Here is a 17,662-nt window from a genome sequence, read left to right as displayed (position 1 = left end):
CCTCCTCCCGGGCAGCGCTTGCAGGCTCACCACCTGATCCCTGAAGGGGGTCGTGGGAACCAGCTGGGGCCTCAGGATCACTTAATTAATCACTTAATAATTTGCCGGACCGAACTCCAGGCAAGTGTTGCTGACAGAGAACACTTGCAGGTCCCCAACCTTCTTGAAGGAGGTGAGCACAATCAGGAGGGCCGTCTTCAAGGAGAGGGCTTTCAGCTCAACTGACGGCTCAAACGGGGCTCTCCAAAGGTCCAGGAGGACCACGGAGAGATCCCATGAGGGGAAAAGCCGTGGCCTAGGAGGATTCAGCCTCCGGGCACCTCTGAGGAACCTGATGATCAGGTCGTACTTCCCTAGGGACTTACCGTCCACTGCATCATGGTGAGCTGCTATGGCGACCACATATACCTTCAAGGTGGAGGGGGACAGCTGCCCCTCCAACCTCTCCTGCAGGAAGAAAAGCACCAACCCGACTGCGCCTCTCTGGGGGTCTTCGGCTCTGGAAGAATACCACCTCATGAACAAATGGCACTTCAGGGCATAGAGCTGCCTCATAGAGGGACTGATATCTACCACTGCTGATGGTAGGCCACTTAGGAATTCTGAGTCCCATCCAAGGGCCAGACCTGTCCCTGAGAAAGAAGGTCCTTCCTCAGGGAAATTTGCCAGGGAGATGCTGTCATGAGGAACGTGAGGTCCAAGAGCCAAGTCTGGGTTGGCCAGTATGGGGCCACAAGGGTAACTTGTTCCTCGTCCTCCCTGACCTTGCACAGGGTCTGTGCCAGTAATCTTAGTGGGGGGAATGCGTATTTGCGCAGCCCCCGGGGCCAGCTGTGTGCCAGCGTATCTGTCCCGAGGGGGGCTCCCTTCAGGTAATACCAGAGCGGGCAGTGGGAGGATTCCCGGGAAGCAAACAGGTCTACCTGTGCTTTGCCGAATTGACTCCAAATCAGCTGGACCACCTGGGGGTGGAGTCTCCACTCTCTGCTGAGCATCACCTGCTGCGTCAGCACATCCGCTGGGGCGTTGAGGCTGCCTGGGATGTGAGTGGCCAGTCGCGACCTCAGCCACTGCTGACTCCAGAGGAGGAGATGGTGGGCGATTTGCAACATGCGAGGAGAACATACGGCACTTTGGCGATTTATATACGCTACTGTCGCTGTGTTGTCGGACAGGACCAACACATGCTTGCCCCGGATCAATGTCAATAGCCTCCGCAAGGTGAGCAGTACAGCCAGCAACTCTAGGCAGTTGATGTGTCAACACAGACATGGTCCTGTCCAGGAGCCAGTGGCTGTGTGCCCATTGCACACGGTGCCCCAGCCCGACTTGAAGGTACCTGTGGTGAGCACAACACCTCTGGACACCTGCTGTAGGGGGACACATGCCCACAAAAACATGAGGTCTGTCCAAGGGCTGAATAAGTGGCGGCAGATCGGCGTGATATTCACGCGATGTGTGCCGTGGCACCATGCCCATCTCGGGCTCAAGTCTGAAGCCAGTGCTGAAGCGGCCTCATATGCATCAGCCTCATGTTGTATGGCCTCTGTCTGTTTCTTCACCGCCACGAACTGCTGGGCAAAGTCCTCAACGGTGTTGCCTAATAGGCTGATCTGGGAGATGGTCACGTTGAAAAAGCAAACTTTGTTGGTATCCCTTATCTCGGCCAGATTCAGCCACAGGTGGCGCTCCTTGACCACCAAGGTGGACATCGCCTGCCCGAGTGCTCGTGCCATGACCTTCGTCGCTCGTGCCATGACCTTCGTGCTTGCGGCATGTCCAGCAACACTGTAGGCTTTGGTCACCAGAGACAATGTAGTCCTACAGGCAGAACTGACTTATCCACCTGAGGGACCTCCTGCCCTGTCATCAAGGGAAGTGAGGACAAACTGGGAAGTTGGTTTCGGGCAACAAAAGGTGCCCTCCATGACCTCGTCAATTCGTGAGGCGAGCTGGTCTCATCTCTGAACTCAACGGGGGCAAACGAGTTTGCTGGGGAACGGAAGGTCATTGAACTCCCCAAATCGCCTCCAGCGCCCGCTGGGCCGGCCACATACCCGTAGGGACAAGGCGCAGCGTGGGGGGCAGCTGGAGTGGCTTTCCCCCGGAAGAAGGAAAGCAGCGACTGCAATGTTGCCATGGTCATGTTCTCGCAATGAGAACAGGAACATCCACGAACACTGCCTCAATGTGAATGCGGCCCAGACATGTGAGGTAGCGACATTGGCCGTCGGAGATAACGACCACATCCAGGAATCACACAAAGACGGAAAGGCATCTTAAAAAATATGTTCACGTCAATGGGCTGCTCTAATAGAGGAAAATATACTCTTTGCAGAAATATATACTCTTTTAGTAGTGCTGTCGAAGCACCCAGGGGCATAAGCTTCACTTATCGTGCAGAAGGAGAGAAAGCCGCTGGAATGCACAATATATTCAACAGCATATGCTTCTTTCAGAGGTAAATGGAACAGCAGTGGGATTCAGCTCGCTGATACACAAACGTTCGGATCTGAAGAAAAAATCTGAATGCGAGTGGGCATTCCAGCTCCTTTTATGTCCGGGGGAGTGGCATGCAAATTCCACTCACCAATTCTCATGGCTCAAAGAACTGAGGTGTTTTGAGGCTCTTAAGAGCGACCCCTTGTGTCACTACATCGAGTGAGTGGCAGAACGGGAACTGAAATTAATGTCTCCTATCTATATGCACTCAGGAACCTTAAATAGCTGTGCACACAAGTATTGAAAACTAAACATATATGGATGTGTCTAAATAGTGTTAAAAACGTGTCTTTCTTGTTCCATTCAAAAGTCAGCAACTCTCACTTTCTAGGTTTCCATTGTGATAGCAAATCTTTGGCTAATTATGTAAGGTAGATGAGAAGCGGAGCAAAAGATGGTCAGTGCAAGTGTAATATTTTAAGGGAAACTAAAAATGTGAACCTGACATTGTTGATCTCTATGTACTGGAACAGGGATGGGCAACTGGCTGCCCGTGGGCCATGTAAGGCCCTCTGTAAGACTGAGGATTGATTTTGTAAGTACTGTTGCATAAATATTTTATTTATGATGCACAATTGATAACTGATTCATAATTGATTCCATAATTTTATGTAATAAATAATCTATTTAATGTAGGTTTAAAATTTTTATCTGAGGTTATTTGATGATTAATAAATTCATTGTTTACAGTTAAAATATAATAAGGTGCGAAAACGTGACACTAAATAAAATAGTTGTTCATTCCCGATGGACTGCTGATGAGAAGACTGCTATATTGGATTTAATCTCATAATTATTGATGTCTGAAGTTAAGCAGACATTGAAAAGGGACTTTCGGAATCTCTAAGAGACTCAAGGAACTCTTTTCATGACAAGCAGCCAACTAAGTATTTGTTTTACTTGTAGACGTGAATGAAAGCATCCATATTGGCGCTAAGTGATCATTTCAAATTTTGTTTACTTTACACATGTATTGTATAACTTGTTGATGTGTTTTGTATTATGTTTCTTTACAAATGTAGTTCTCACGGTGTGAACGAGGGGTGTCTAAAGCGTGAGCAAGGAGTGGATGCATCAGATACGTGCCAAATTAATAAACGCCCATTTCAAGGAACCGACCTGTGTCTTGTGTTGTTGTGAAGAGAGCTACAGACTTTTATAAAAAGGGATTATGTAAAGATTGCATTCAGTTTATGATATCATTACTACTATTGACCAGAAGCAGACCTGCTGATCACTCTAGGAACCTAGCATGCAAAATCTTACACTTGCTCATCATTTACAAGGTAAATTGAGCTAAATTATACCTCAGCTTGTCAGCGTCATTGTGCATGCTATTGTTAATGTACGCCGGTGGAACCCATGTATTTTGTTTGCCTGGATACAAAATCTGTCATTAAAGATTTCAAAGTGATCAAAGAGGCATACAGTATAAGAGATACATACACCAGAGCTCCTCTCCTCACAGATGTAAAGGGTAACAAAAAGGGTTAAAGGCATCAAAGATGCCCTTTTATGAAATCCGTGACAGTGCGGGAATCACCAAAGACATCTAATGCTGTTTCACTCGTGCTTGTGAAAAACTAGTTGTTATAAGTTGTTATAAGAGGGAAAAACTTTGAAGAAACGCATGATTGATTGTTGAAAAGTCTTGAGAATAGTGAGAATGTTCTCTGACGCACGGGAGTCAGTCAATGCGTGTATGTTGTGGTGCTGAAATGTTATGTATTAATGCACTGAAATGTTTTGTTCTTGTATCCAGTATTGTTGTTGATGATAATATTTCGATTTGAACTAATACCTATAAGCTGCTTTATAAGGTGGGGTTGAAAATGTTGTCTGTTCATTTGTTTGTCTGTTGCAAATGTAGACAATGCAAATGAGATATTTTTCTTGAAAATGTAAGTCTGAAGAATAATGCTTGTCAATTGAACAAGCATTTGCACATGTGAACGGCATGTTTTAGTAAAAATGCAAGTTAAAAAATTATTATATTAGTTTTTATAACTATTGTTAAATAAAATGTTAATATAGGTAACAAAATCTTTAAAAGAACATTGCATTAGATGTGCACAGATTACCCACAATAATGAGGAAATTGAGTAAAGAGGTGAACATTGCTATAGTTGTTACAATTTGTAATCCGACCCCTTGGTAGAATGGTGAAAAAATGTTGACCCTCGCCCCCTTCAAAGTTGCCCATCCCCATACTGGAATATGCAGCTAACAGGCTTTTAATAAAAGAGCCACAAGGGTTAGGGTTATGGTTAGTGTTTTTGAAGATTTCCTATGAAGTGACAGCTTTGTTTTCTTGAACAAATGAAACATTACTTTATTTGCAAACTGTTTTTTGTGATATTCTGATTTTTCACATAAATACGCAACAAATAATATTATGTCATATGTCATACTTCCCTTGGCATTTTGAAGGGGTCATGACAAGAGCAATACAATTTTCCTTGATCTTTTAACATATAAGAGGCCATTGTATTATAAAAACAAGAACTCAAAAATTCAGCAAAAAGAGCATTTGTTGAAATCAAGATGCCAAAACGTCTCGTTACTTCCTCCACATTGTGATGTCACACTGTAGTAGGCATTTGCAACTGATCGCCTCTATTTACCTATCTATCACTTCCATAGCCCCGCCTGGTTGTGCTGAGCAGTGAGAGTGCAAGGAGAAAGAAGATCAAGAGCCAATCACAACAGTGGGCCTTTACTGTCAAGTCTTAAAGGAGAAGTAGCACCAAAAGTTTTTCTGAGAGGATTTAGAATAAGGGTGAAAATTATGTTTTACAAACATATGACTGTTTTTTTGTGTGCAAAAAAAACTTCACTAATATTATAAGTGAACCTCAAGGAACTTATTAAAATAATAATAATAAAAAAAGTCATGACCCCTTTCAAGATACAGTAACATTTGGACTAAAAGACAAGACACTATTGAAAGACAGATTGGCACATTATATATATATATATATATATATATATATATATATATACACAACATTGGATCATTCAGAATAATTTTGCACGCCCAATTTTTCAGTTTTTTATTTGTTAAAAATATCCAATATCCAAATATCCAATAAATTTCGTTCCACTTCATGACTGTGTCCCACTTGTTGTTGATTCTTCACAAAAAATTACAGTTTTATATCTTTATGTTTGAAGCCTGAAATGTGGCAAAAGGTCGAAAAGTTCAAGGGGCCGAATACTTTCACAAGGCACTGTATATATGTATATATATATATATATATATATATATATATATATATATATATATATATATATATATATATATATACTGCATATATTGATAATCTTGGCAAAGATTTGGTAGTTTCCATATTATGTCAGTTCCAAATATACAACTAGATTTTGTGTTCCTTCAAATTCAGCAATTTTGTTTACATCTCATTTGCCACTGTAATGTGTGTACATGCAAATCAGCATTAAAGGTATAGTTCACACAAAAAAGGAAATTCTCTCATCATTTACTCCTCCTGGCATCCCAGATGTGGATGCCTTTCTTTCTTCTGCAGAACACAAATTAAGATTTTTACCAGAATATTTAGGCATTTTTTGAAGCTCCAAAATCCACATAAAGGGCGCATAAAAGTAAGTAAACTCCAGTGGTTAAATCCTTGTGTTCAGACACAATATGATAGGTGTGGGTGAGAAACAGATCAATATTTAAGACATTTTTATCATAAATTTTCCTCTCTGCCCAGTAGTTGAGATTATTATTCTAAAAATCTTAATTTGAGTTCAGCAGTAGAAAGAAAACAATACACATCTGGGATGGCATGAGGGTGCATAAATGATGAGAATTTAAATTTTTAGGTGAACTATCCCTTTAAACTGGCCATCAGCCACCCTGCTCTTTAGATATCAGCACTGTATCGGTTGTTGAAAAACCTGTATTGCTAGACCACAATGAAACACAGCTAATGAGTGTTTGGATGTTGTGATGATGTCACCTTTCTTTACAGAGATCTTCTAAGTGTTGGGCAGTCACGCGGACTTCGCCAATGCCCTGATGAGGGTGTCCTGGGTGTAAAGCTGTGCCCTCTCCAGATGCAGATGAGGTCTGAAGGGATGGCAGGCAGACAGGACTCCGGGATCTTCCGACGCTGAGTCTCTCATCGCCTTCCACTACCTGGCTAGCCATAGTCTCTGGAAATGCACGCAGGTTGTGAGGCTGGTACTTGAGCTCATAGTAGTTGGTTAAGTCCATATGCAGCTCTGGAGAAACAAATTGATCTGGATTGAAGATTTTATCTAGATTTGAAAACCAATTCTTGCAAGGCAGCAAATTAATGGTGTAGAAGTTATCGGGGGGATCAAAGGTAAAATTGTAAAAAATTGTTCATTGAATAACTTGAAAACAAATGGAAAAAATAATGATTGAAAAATTCGAATAGACCATTAATCTGAGTGATTGGGGGAAACGCCCTCCAATGTATAAGATAATTATGGCCCTGATGCCACTAAAACATGGAAGCACTTGCACTACCTGCCAAGCCAAATAAAGCAGCCAAATTTTAGCAAATGTTAATCATAAGGAATATAGCACGGTTAGTTCACTCCCAAATGACAAATCTTGTCATTATTTACTTACTCTCATTTTGTTCCAAATCCATTTGATTTTCTTTCTTCCATGGAACACTAAAGGAGATGTTATGCAGAATGTTAGCCCAAGTCATCATTCACTTTTTTTCTTTTCTTTTTTTTACAGTGAAAGTAAAGGATGACTGAGGCTAGAAATCCCTAAACTCCCATTCTGCCTAATATCATTTGTGTTCCACAGAAGAAGAAAGCATACAGGGTTAAAACAACACAAGGGTGAGTCAATTATGAGAATTTTCATTTTTGGCCTCAGCACACCTGTACAAAAAAGAATTGTGAGTGTAATCAGAATTAATTGTAGTTCTGATTCCAATTGAACCTTTTCACTCACAATTCTTTTAGTACAGGTATGCTTGCAGTACATTCACAGTAGTACTGCAAAGTAACAGCATATATATATATATATATATATATATATATATATATATATATATATATATATATAAAATAAGAACCGATTTTAAATTCCCAACACTTATATGTCATTGTGATATTTGTGATAAATATGAAATTTGTATGTAGTTAAAATAAAAGTAAAATATATTGTTAATTTAACAAATGCACAATTAAATAATAAGAAAAGTGCAGTTAAAATATACTGATAAATGCTAAAAAGAACAGTGACGTCTGTGTAGAGAATTGCATAGAATTCCTGAAATACCTTTTAGCTGGTCCAACACATCCGTTCTGCCTGAAGAGGCAAGAGTTCCAGCCTCCTGCTCCAGTTTGCTTTGCAGCTGCCTCAGAACATCCTATAACAGCCAAATAAACAAAAACAAAAATGGGCTGTCTGTGTTTGCAGTGGAGTCCAATTTGGTGAAAACAAACTCATACATTTCAAAGCATCTCTTCTCATTTACATTCCTCTCATGTCGAGGAAACAGGATGACCTCATCTTTCTTATGCTTGCATCGTCTGTTTGAGGAGAGAATTTACTGTCAGAGTGAAAGCTTTAGCAGGGATTATGCTGCGCATCTGGGCATGTGGCATCATGGGATAGCAATCATGACCCCATGTATCACCTATAAGCTCATGAAATCACTCATTGCTGGTCTGGTTTCAATTGTTGATTTTGTTTAAAGGCATCATTTACCAAAAAATTAATATTCTATTATCATTAACTCACCCGTATGTAATTCCAAACCCATATTTATATTTCTTACTTATATACTGTATATAATATTTTTCTTCTTCCATGGAACACAAGAAAAAAAAATTTAGGATGTACCTGCCATTTTTTTCCTTGCAGTTACAGTTAGTATAGCGACTGGAGCTTTCCAAATTAAAATAAAGGATGCAAAAGCACCTTAAAAGTATGATAAAGTAGTCCATATGACTATATCACAAGTTCTCAGAAGCCACACCACTCTCAGCACTCTCACCTGGTCTCAGCATTATAAGCCAGTTATATTATGGTTAAATTAGTCTGTGTAGAGTGATTTTACTCTGCATAGAAGTTGCATCAAAGCGTGTGATTACACAGATTTTTTAGTGACACAAAGAGGTGGCTTAAATGTATTTACACAGCATCACAATCACAGTATACAATATATCACACTCTCAAATGTTGATTATAGATTTCTCTGCAAAGTGGACCAAAGACGTACACCAATGAGACTTTAATTGAAGTTGTTATTCACTGAAAATCTTGACATCTTCCCTCGCTCTCCTTCGTTCATGAAAAACATTTGTGATGTCCAAATTGGGAATGAATCATTCTTTTGAGGTCAGACCCTTTCATTGAATCAGTTGAGTTGGTTCAAATTTGACAAATGGGGGGAAAAAGGCCACCAGCATATAATGTCTCCTTTTGTTTCCATGGAAGAAAAAGAGTAAAAAAGGCTTTGCAATGGCATGAGGGTGAGTAAATAATCAAATAACTTTTATTTTTAGCTAACTTATTCCTATAGTGATTGAACAGCCAGAGAAGTGGATATGTCAACAACATGGATCGACCACAGTATGGTGATTTATAGCATTCTGAAACGTTATAGTGGATGGAAGTGCAGTTCTGTGGACGGAAATGCCTTGTTGATGAGAGAGGTCAACAGAGAATAGCCAGACTAGTTCGAACTGACAAAGTCTACGGTAACTCAAATAACTGCTCTGTACAATTGTGGTGAGAATAATATAATTCTGAGATGCGGGTTGACACTGTTTTGGTGGCACAAGGAGGACCTACACAATATTAGGCAGGTGGTTTTAATGTTGTGGCTGATCAGTGTATATATACAGTATATATATATATATATATATATATATATATATATATATATACACACACACACACAAAACAGTTAGTTCCGGTCCTCGAATCTGATTGGGCGAGAGACGTTCCATGAGCTCTGATGGTCTGACAACATCAGCACTCCGACATTTCCCTGTGTGTGTATCACTCCACTTGTGTTTGTGCTGTTCTAAACTAAATTGTAAGAGTAGTGCATATGTGTTAAGAGTTACTGTATAAGTGTCTCTTACATTTATTTTGTATTACATTTTTTACTATTGCATATGTTAGCCAGCAGGTGGTGGCAAAAGATAATTTTTGTGTGTAAAAGGAGCAGTCGGTGACCTGAAGTGAATCCATCAATCATTGTTTACATAGAACTACGCTCTGTGATCGCTCGTATTACTACTACACCACTACAGCTAGAAAATAGCTTTAAATGGCTTTAAACGAACAACTTAAGAACGGCTCATTCCAGCTGAGAGACACAACAGACTGATTAATTACACAACTCAAGGCGCTTACCTCTTACCGGAGTTTCCACATTGGAGACAAAGTACTGTTCAAAATGGCAGAGGACATTGCTGTTTCTATAGTGAAAAACTCTTGCGCACCAGCTACCGCAAAATAGGGAGAATTACCCCCACTTGGACTGCTATTTTTCCAATGAGAAAGCTGACAGCATCTCTGCTTGGGTGTGGCAACAGGTCATTTTTTTAAATGTACTTGTTCATTGAACTGTTGTATATAAACAATATCACACTTGCAATCGTGCTATATGGTTTAAATCAGCACTACTGTGATTACCTACGGCACTCGGACTGCGGCCTCGTGCCTGCGGCCAGCCTGATATAGGGCCATATCGCACTCTTGCTTGTGTGATATTGCTTATATATATATATATATATATATATATATATATATATATATATATATATATATACCTACCCACACATAATTTTATATAATGTTGAAATGGTAAACATTTATGGTTTTAAACTTCATTATTGACATATTGTGCTATCTGAAATCACCTCTAGACTAAACTAAAACTGATAGAACATATCAGTGGTTTCCTAATGAGCTCTTCAGAGGTTTTACTCCATACAGGATTATTATTATTATCTCTAAGCACAGATACATTGACAAAATGGTCTTGAATCCAAAGTATTCACCCAATAACAAGATGTGGCAGCGGGGGCGTGGTCAAGCGCCCGTCCGGGAGAGAAAAGCGGTAAGGGCGCTTACACCTGAGCTAAATTATGTCTAACACCTGTGTCTAATTGCAGTAGCATGAGGAGAGCGGCATAAAAAGCAGCAGCCACAGAGCCTCGAGAGGGAGAGCCTGACACCAAGGCCAAGAATAGAGCTGTGAAGAGTTATTTGATAAGACTGTTCAAAATATATCCATTAAAAGGAACCTTACCTTTGAAGCCGACGCTGTTTCCCGGGTTTCGGCACCAGTGTGGAATTTTCCACTAAGGAAGAGACGGGAAACAGCGTCGGCTTCAAAGGTAAGGTTTTTTTTTGCCGCTTGACCACGCCCCGCCGCCACACGAGTAATTTTTTTAATCTGAATTATTAATTTATTTATTTATTGCAGAATAATTCAGTCTTTAAAATGATCCAGAATGTCACTGAAAGAAGGCACCCTCTTTACTGGAACTCTAACATCAAGCTCATATGACACATAAAACATTCTTAATTCAAGACTCAGGTTCAATAATAATAAAGTACTTCTGTGGTCTAATGATTTCCTTTCTAACTCAACAAAGAGCAGACAAATGCAGTAGACAACCAATGCAATAGGCCACAATCTGGAGACTGGCAGTGATTTAAAATGTGCTCAGGCATCATTCAGTGCATGGATGCTGGACATTTACCATCAGAGTCTCCAGACAATTTTTAAAAAGTGGGCCATGACTGAGGCAAAATTATGCAACAGTGACAACATTGCTCATTGTTCAACATATCCAGCAATATTATAAGACATCACATTTATATACTTCATAAAAACACTGAACCAATACAATTCCAAATGAGTGAAATTGAGTCTAAATTCTGTTTTGATCTGTTTAATAGGCTTTTCTAGAGCTACATCAGATGTCTTAAAAGGATCATATCATAAGAAATGAAATGCTCCTTGATCTTTTGATATACATTTGTTTTATATACAATGAAAACATACTGTAACTTTTAGAACTCAAAACTTCCTCCCCAGTCCAAAAAGACCATTTACAAGGCAGCAGAAACGGCTCGGACAACCTGAAACATTAACATACGATTGCAAAGATTTACATTACATGTCAGTGATGCATGTATTTAGTGTTCAGACACTTGGTCTGCCCAGTCATGTGAAGTAAAAGGGAGAAGGCAGTAAAGATGGTATTATTCCTACACACCAGAAGAACAATAATATTTGGGAAAGTCCAACATCAAACCTTGTGCAGTTCCTGGCAGTGTGTAGCACCCGCTACTCTGCACATCCTTTTAATGGATCCAAAAGTAAGGAAAGAGTGGCTAAGGTCATTTTTAGCAAGGTCCCTGATCATTTCAGTCTGATCTTAACTTTTTGCGTGGCACATTTCAACGTGTTCACTAGTTTGTGTGAACAATGGCAGAAAAAGGAGCATCTAACATAACCAGCAGAATCAAATATCTTGTGTTTGATGTGATGATCAGAGCTTCACTCACCTTCATATCAGAGGTCTCATTCTCCAGCTTGGACAGGTGGTGTGAGTTGTCCTGAAGCTCACGTCGCAGATGAGAGTTCTCCTTCCGGAGATCCTCCACCTGACGCACCAGCTGGTCATAGGAGGCTGTTGAGTACGACATCATCACACGATGGGTTCCCTGAGAAGTTCAGAGGACAAAGGTCATAGTTCAGTGCGATCACAATCAACATCTGTAAGAATGAAATTAAGATGGGTGGTGTGTACACAAAACATTGGAGTCCACAGATCTTTGTACACTGCAGGACCCTTTTGTTAAGACAAACTACTGGACAAACTCAGCCATACCAGCTTAAGGTGGTCAAGCTGAATTTTAGTACATGGTAACTAACGCATTTGCTGGTCCTATAGCTCTATAATGGAAAGAATAGAAAAAGTCCTGTTCACTTCTGTAGCTTGAAAATCTTTATTAAATAGCAACAACTTTTCGGTCAAAGATCTTCTACAGGCATTTTAAAGACAATGTATGATCAGTCGGCATATTTAAAATATAAACTGGTTATTAGTGTTTTGAACAGTCAATGACATAAAAACATTAGATAATAAAACATGCAAAACTATTTGTGGAAACAGATTAAGTGCCTACTGGTGGAATTGCAAAGAATATTAAATCTATTTTTTTATACAACAAAGGAGCAATTAAAATACAAATGTGATTTCCAAAGGATGTTCAAGTTAAAGGAATAGTTCACAGAAAAATGAAAATTCTCTCAACATTTACTGACCCTCATGCCATCCCAGATCTGAATGACTTTCTTTCTTCTACAGAAAACAAATGACGATTTTTTTTGTAGAATACATCAGCTCTGTAGGTCCAAGTGAATAGGGACAAAAACTTTGAAACTCAAAAAAGCTCATAAAGGCAGCATAAAAATAATCAATAATCCACACATAACTCCAGTGGTTTACTGCAGTATCCTTGGTGATTATGATTTTAGGCATGATTACACTTCCTAGCGCCATCCAGCGTTCTGCGCATGCGTCAAGCACTAGGAAGTGTAATTTAAACCTAAACTAAGCCTAGAGACTGCAATGACAAGAAGTAGAGGTCTGCATTCTCGCGGCACTCACATAGAAACTGGATTAAATTTCTGAGTTGAAGACGGGAGCAGACGGTATATCCATGAGATGTGTGCAGTAGCGCACGGTCAGAGAAGAGCCTAAAAAGTCAGATGTGGAAATCTATTTTATTTATATTATTAATTCATGAATGCAAAAAAAAAAAGAAAACAGGATAGTTATTATTTTATTTTACAATTCATTTATTTTTGACAACAAGAAACAACAAAGAAAATCCAATGTAAAAATGTGCACACAACACGTGCATCAAATGATCTAATATGTAGAGCAGGCTATAGTCAACGGCACTTAACAAGAATGGCAGAGCAAATCATGGACACACTTAAAGGATGTGAAACCAGGACTGGAAAATGGTCAGTGGGCAGAGAGCGGGAGAACAAGGAGTAAAATTCAGCAGGAGCGTTCGGGTGCGGGATAGAAACTTGCAGGAGCAAGCGGGAGCGGGATGGAAAACAGTCCCGTGCAGACCTCTAGTAAGATGTACAGTGAAAAAGGAGATTGGACTGGTTTCATCCAAAATTGATTGGATAGCTTCATAAAACATAGAATTTTGGTCACCATTCACTTGCATTGTATGGACCTACAGAGCTGAGATATTATTCTAAAAATCTTTGTGTGCAGGGGGAAGAAAGAAAGTCATACACATCTGGGATGACATGAGGATGAGTAAATGATGAGAGAATTTTCCTTTTCCTTTTAACATGTTTAGTGCACCCAAAAATTACAATCCTGCCATTATTTGCACTGGTTTGTTCCTAAAAACTATTGACTTTCTTTCTTCCATGGAACACTAAAGGAGATGTTAGGCAGAATGCTAGCCTCAGTCATCATTCACTTTCAATGCATCTCTTTATTTTATTTATTTATTTATTTATTTTAAAGTGTTGTGTTCTGCAGAAGTAAGTCATACACATATGACATGCAATGAGGGTGGGTAAATGATTAGATAATTTTAGGAGAACTTATCCTTTAATGTTGTAAGATGTAATTACATTTCTGTTGTGGTAGGATGGAACGTAGCCAATTTTGTCATTGTGTGACATTTTGCGAATTTGATCTTTTTTCTGTTTTTTTTTTTTGTTTGTTTGTTTTTTCCTACAGAAAAAATAATTTTCTTTTCTGAATATTCCCATCTGGTGTTTTTAAATTGTTGTTGTTCTTGCAAATCCAACAGGAGGAACTTTATCTGTTTCCACATCTGGTTTAACATGTTTAGCTGTAACCTTTGAATCTATTGGCTGTACAACACACCTAAAAATGATCTGACTGCCCCATGTCTGAAAAAGACATCTGAAGAAAAATGTGCAATGAAATAAAGATTTGCAAGCTACAAGCTAGTGTGCAAGGCTTTTTCCCATTATATTGATTGTATTCACACTTGCCCATGACCTACAAGGTGTGCAAGGGGCGTTTATTTGTTAGTCTATCAGCTTAACCAAGTTGATCTACCAGGTCTAATACAGTTCCAACATCTCCAGGCCAGCTGATCAACAATGACATTGATATATCCATGTATCATAAATGCATCCTCTTCTAGTCAGAACTCCTCTCAGATAACTGGTGTGAATGCTGTAAAGACTCATGACCTCTCAGTTACATTTCATTCTGTTGTCAGCAGATAGTACAAAGGTAAATTAATCATCTGTCAAATGTAGTTTATTTGATTTTTCATGAATGATTACACTTGGCCAAGCCTGAATGCACTTCCTGTGGGGCCATTCAAACTGGCTACTGTACAAGAGAAAGCTCACATAAAGCCTGACAGGGCAAATGAGCATTTGTAACAAGGTAAAACACACACTATTCCTTTTTTTGTTCTCAAAGAATATGAAGAATATGACGATGACTGAATGATGGCAGAATTTTTATTTTATTTTTGGATGAGTTATGCCTTTCAGTTTATGGATGACAGTCCCAAAAATCAGGATCAAGCCATCTGTCTGTTTGAGCAGAGCCTCCTTGCACAAAGATGTGAGAGGTTTGCATTATTCACTGGTGTGTTAATTCTCTGTGTGACTGCTACCAGCAGCTCCTCTCTTTCTGACCATCCCCCACAATAGTTTGGATCAAGAACAAATCAAACAGTTTTATTTCCCCTCTCTCGCTCTCGCTCTCTCTCCCACTCTCTCTCTCTCTCTCTCTCAATTGCTCACTCATTTTCCACCCTTCTCTTCTGGCAATTCCTTGTTTTTGTCCCATTTTTTATCAAATAATAACATGCATGCACATACCCTGAGTATTGGTATATTAAATGACGTTTCCACATGCCTGCAGCCAAGGGCGTATTAAGCCCCCACCCCAATATTTATCCCATGAACAATGGAAATTGTATGGACCAAAACAGCTAAGACATTCTTCTAAAAATCTTCATTTGAGTTCATCTGGGATGGCATAAGTGTGAGTAAATGATGAGAGAATTTTTATTTTTGGGTGAACTATTACTTTAACACACCCTAAAATAACCCAACACAACGTAACACAGCTCAACACAGCATTACACAACCTAAAGGCTTTATACACTCACATCGAATTCTTCTTCGCTTGAAAGAAGGTTGAAATAGTTGAGCAACGGTGTACTGTCTGCAAATATTCAGACACCGCCCATGCCGTCCGCTGGGGCCGGCCGGCATTTGTAGGAGCGTTTAAATATGAGACTGTCCAATCAACAGATTACATGGAAAAATTAAATATGTTTCAGTGCCTCATTCTATGAATAGAATACATGAGAACAGGAAAAGAAGCTGTTTGAATAAAATAATATTTATAGGGATGTGAATAAATCACGATTTACTGCTTGTTGACACTAGACTAGTGGGATGGAAATTACTCAGCTCACCTTTAAAATATAAAATTTCTATTAAACAAAATTTCACAATTTAAATGCTATTATTTTCTCCGGCTGCCATTATAAGTATCGGGCAGTAGCTTGCTGAACTGCCAGGTCCTTCTCAGTCTCTATCTATCGTGCACACGCGGGGTCTCTCTCGTGTGGTTTTGTTTTTGACACAGGTTCAGATGACAGTCAGTGTTTTCGGCTGATGTGAAGAGATACGGCAGCTTGCCTGTATTTCCCCTACACCTTCACTTGTGGGTAAAGTCTCCATTCTCCATACAGTAAATCTGCTACGGTGTTTACAATGTCCGGAATATGCGCTTCACATACAGTAATGAAATACATATAAAATTACATAATGTGAAGGGATTGTCCATTTTTTAATTCAAGTCAAGTGGTTTTTATTGTCGTTCAACCATATACAGTTAGTATAGTACACAGCGAAACGAGACAACGTTCCTCCAGGATCATGGTGCTACACAAAACAACATAGGACAAACACAGAACCACATGAGTCTACACAGACTAAATTACATACCTATATAAAGTGCACGTGCAAACGAGTGCAAAAAGTACGGGACAGTACAATAAATTACTAAAAATGAACAGGACAATAGGCACAAGAGTGTAATTCAAGAGTGTAATACAAGATTACAGGCTTGTTAATGTCACCAGTTCTGTTGTATTTAGACATATAGTCCAATCAATTTCTTCTTATAATCACAGATACAGTATATGTGCCTGCATAATTAATAAGCACATAATACATTTTCCAATTAGGTCAAGTTATGCGTGACAGCAATGTGTAAATGCTGTAGACACACCCATCTATGTGATTTCTATGATCCCGTGAATACAAATTGATGGTAAATATTACAGATGTCCGCAGTAATAATTACTTAACGGACATACAGTATGTCAGGAAAACTAATCCCGTCCGAATAGGTCTTTAGCAACACACGTCTAACCAATGTTGAAATCATTAAAGCTGTGCTTGCCACGGCAGCAGTGAAAAATTCCTTTTGCCTTTTTTTGCCTAATTAATTAATTACGTGCAATTTTGCGTACTTTTGATAATACTAAATATCACAAGGCCATTCAAAACCTGAGGGTGAACCATGGTGCTCATAATTGAAAGTGATCAGTAATGGAATCATTCGAGTTTGGGTGGGAGATTAATGTAAACACAGAAATCCAATACGAGTTGAGTCTTCAGTATATGTAAACAGGCGGGACAAAAAATTATATACGGTCAAAAGATCAGATCTGTGGATTAAGACTTGCAGTGTAAACAGCCTACGACACCTTAGTGCAGTCCAACCCTTATTGGAACACAACACAGACTTAATCTCTTTAGTAAGAGTAGTAATCTAAAGTGACTATTTTAGAATAAAATGTAGGCCTATCTATGAAACAAATCTGGATTTCTGTTTTATCATTTTCTCAATGGAAATGCCAGCACAGACACAAACTACCAAGGCATTTACTACAATCACAAAGAATATATTCTAATTTTCTAAATTAAGTCTCTGTAATTCTGCTCTAATAGCCCCCATTAGCCAAATAAAGATTTACTCACAAACAAGCTGCTGTGTTCTCCAGACTGCACAGATCCCAGTCTCAGTCAGTGTTAAATTACATTAACACATCCAGCCA

General features: G+C 39.3%; 1 protein-coding gene across 1 annotated transcript in view; it reads right to left on the bottom strand.

Moving 5' to 3' along the window:
- LOC127632697 (adenomatous polyposis coli protein 2-like) overlaps window positions 1-17,662 on the bottom strand; it is a 43,428-nt gene that overhangs the window by 18,245 nt on the left and 7,521 nt on the right. Inside the window, exons 2-4 of the mRNA XM_052111436.1 lie at window positions 12,056-12,214; window positions 7,796-7,886; window positions 6,486-6,750 (exon numbers count right to left, since the gene is read on the bottom strand). Of these exons, the coding sequence (XP_051967396.1) occupies window positions 6,486-6,750; window positions 7,796-7,886; window positions 12,056-12,199 (500 nt within the window). The 5' untranslated portion in view covers window positions 12,200-12,214. The remainder of the gene's footprint in view (window positions 1-6,485; window positions 6,751-7,795; window positions 7,887-12,055; window positions 12,215-17,662) is intronic.

The sequence above is a fragment of the Xyrauchen texanus genome, chromosome 39 (assembly GCF_025860055.1).
Source record: "Xyrauchen texanus isolate HMW12.3.18 chromosome 39, RBS_HiC_50CHRs, whole genome shotgun sequence".
Classification (NCBI taxonomy): domain Eukaryota; kingdom Metazoa; phylum Chordata; class Actinopteri; order Cypriniformes; family Catostomidae; genus Xyrauchen; species Xyrauchen texanus.
Note: the sequence above shows the minus strand (reverse complement) of the source record. Positions and strands in the feature narration are given on the sequence as shown.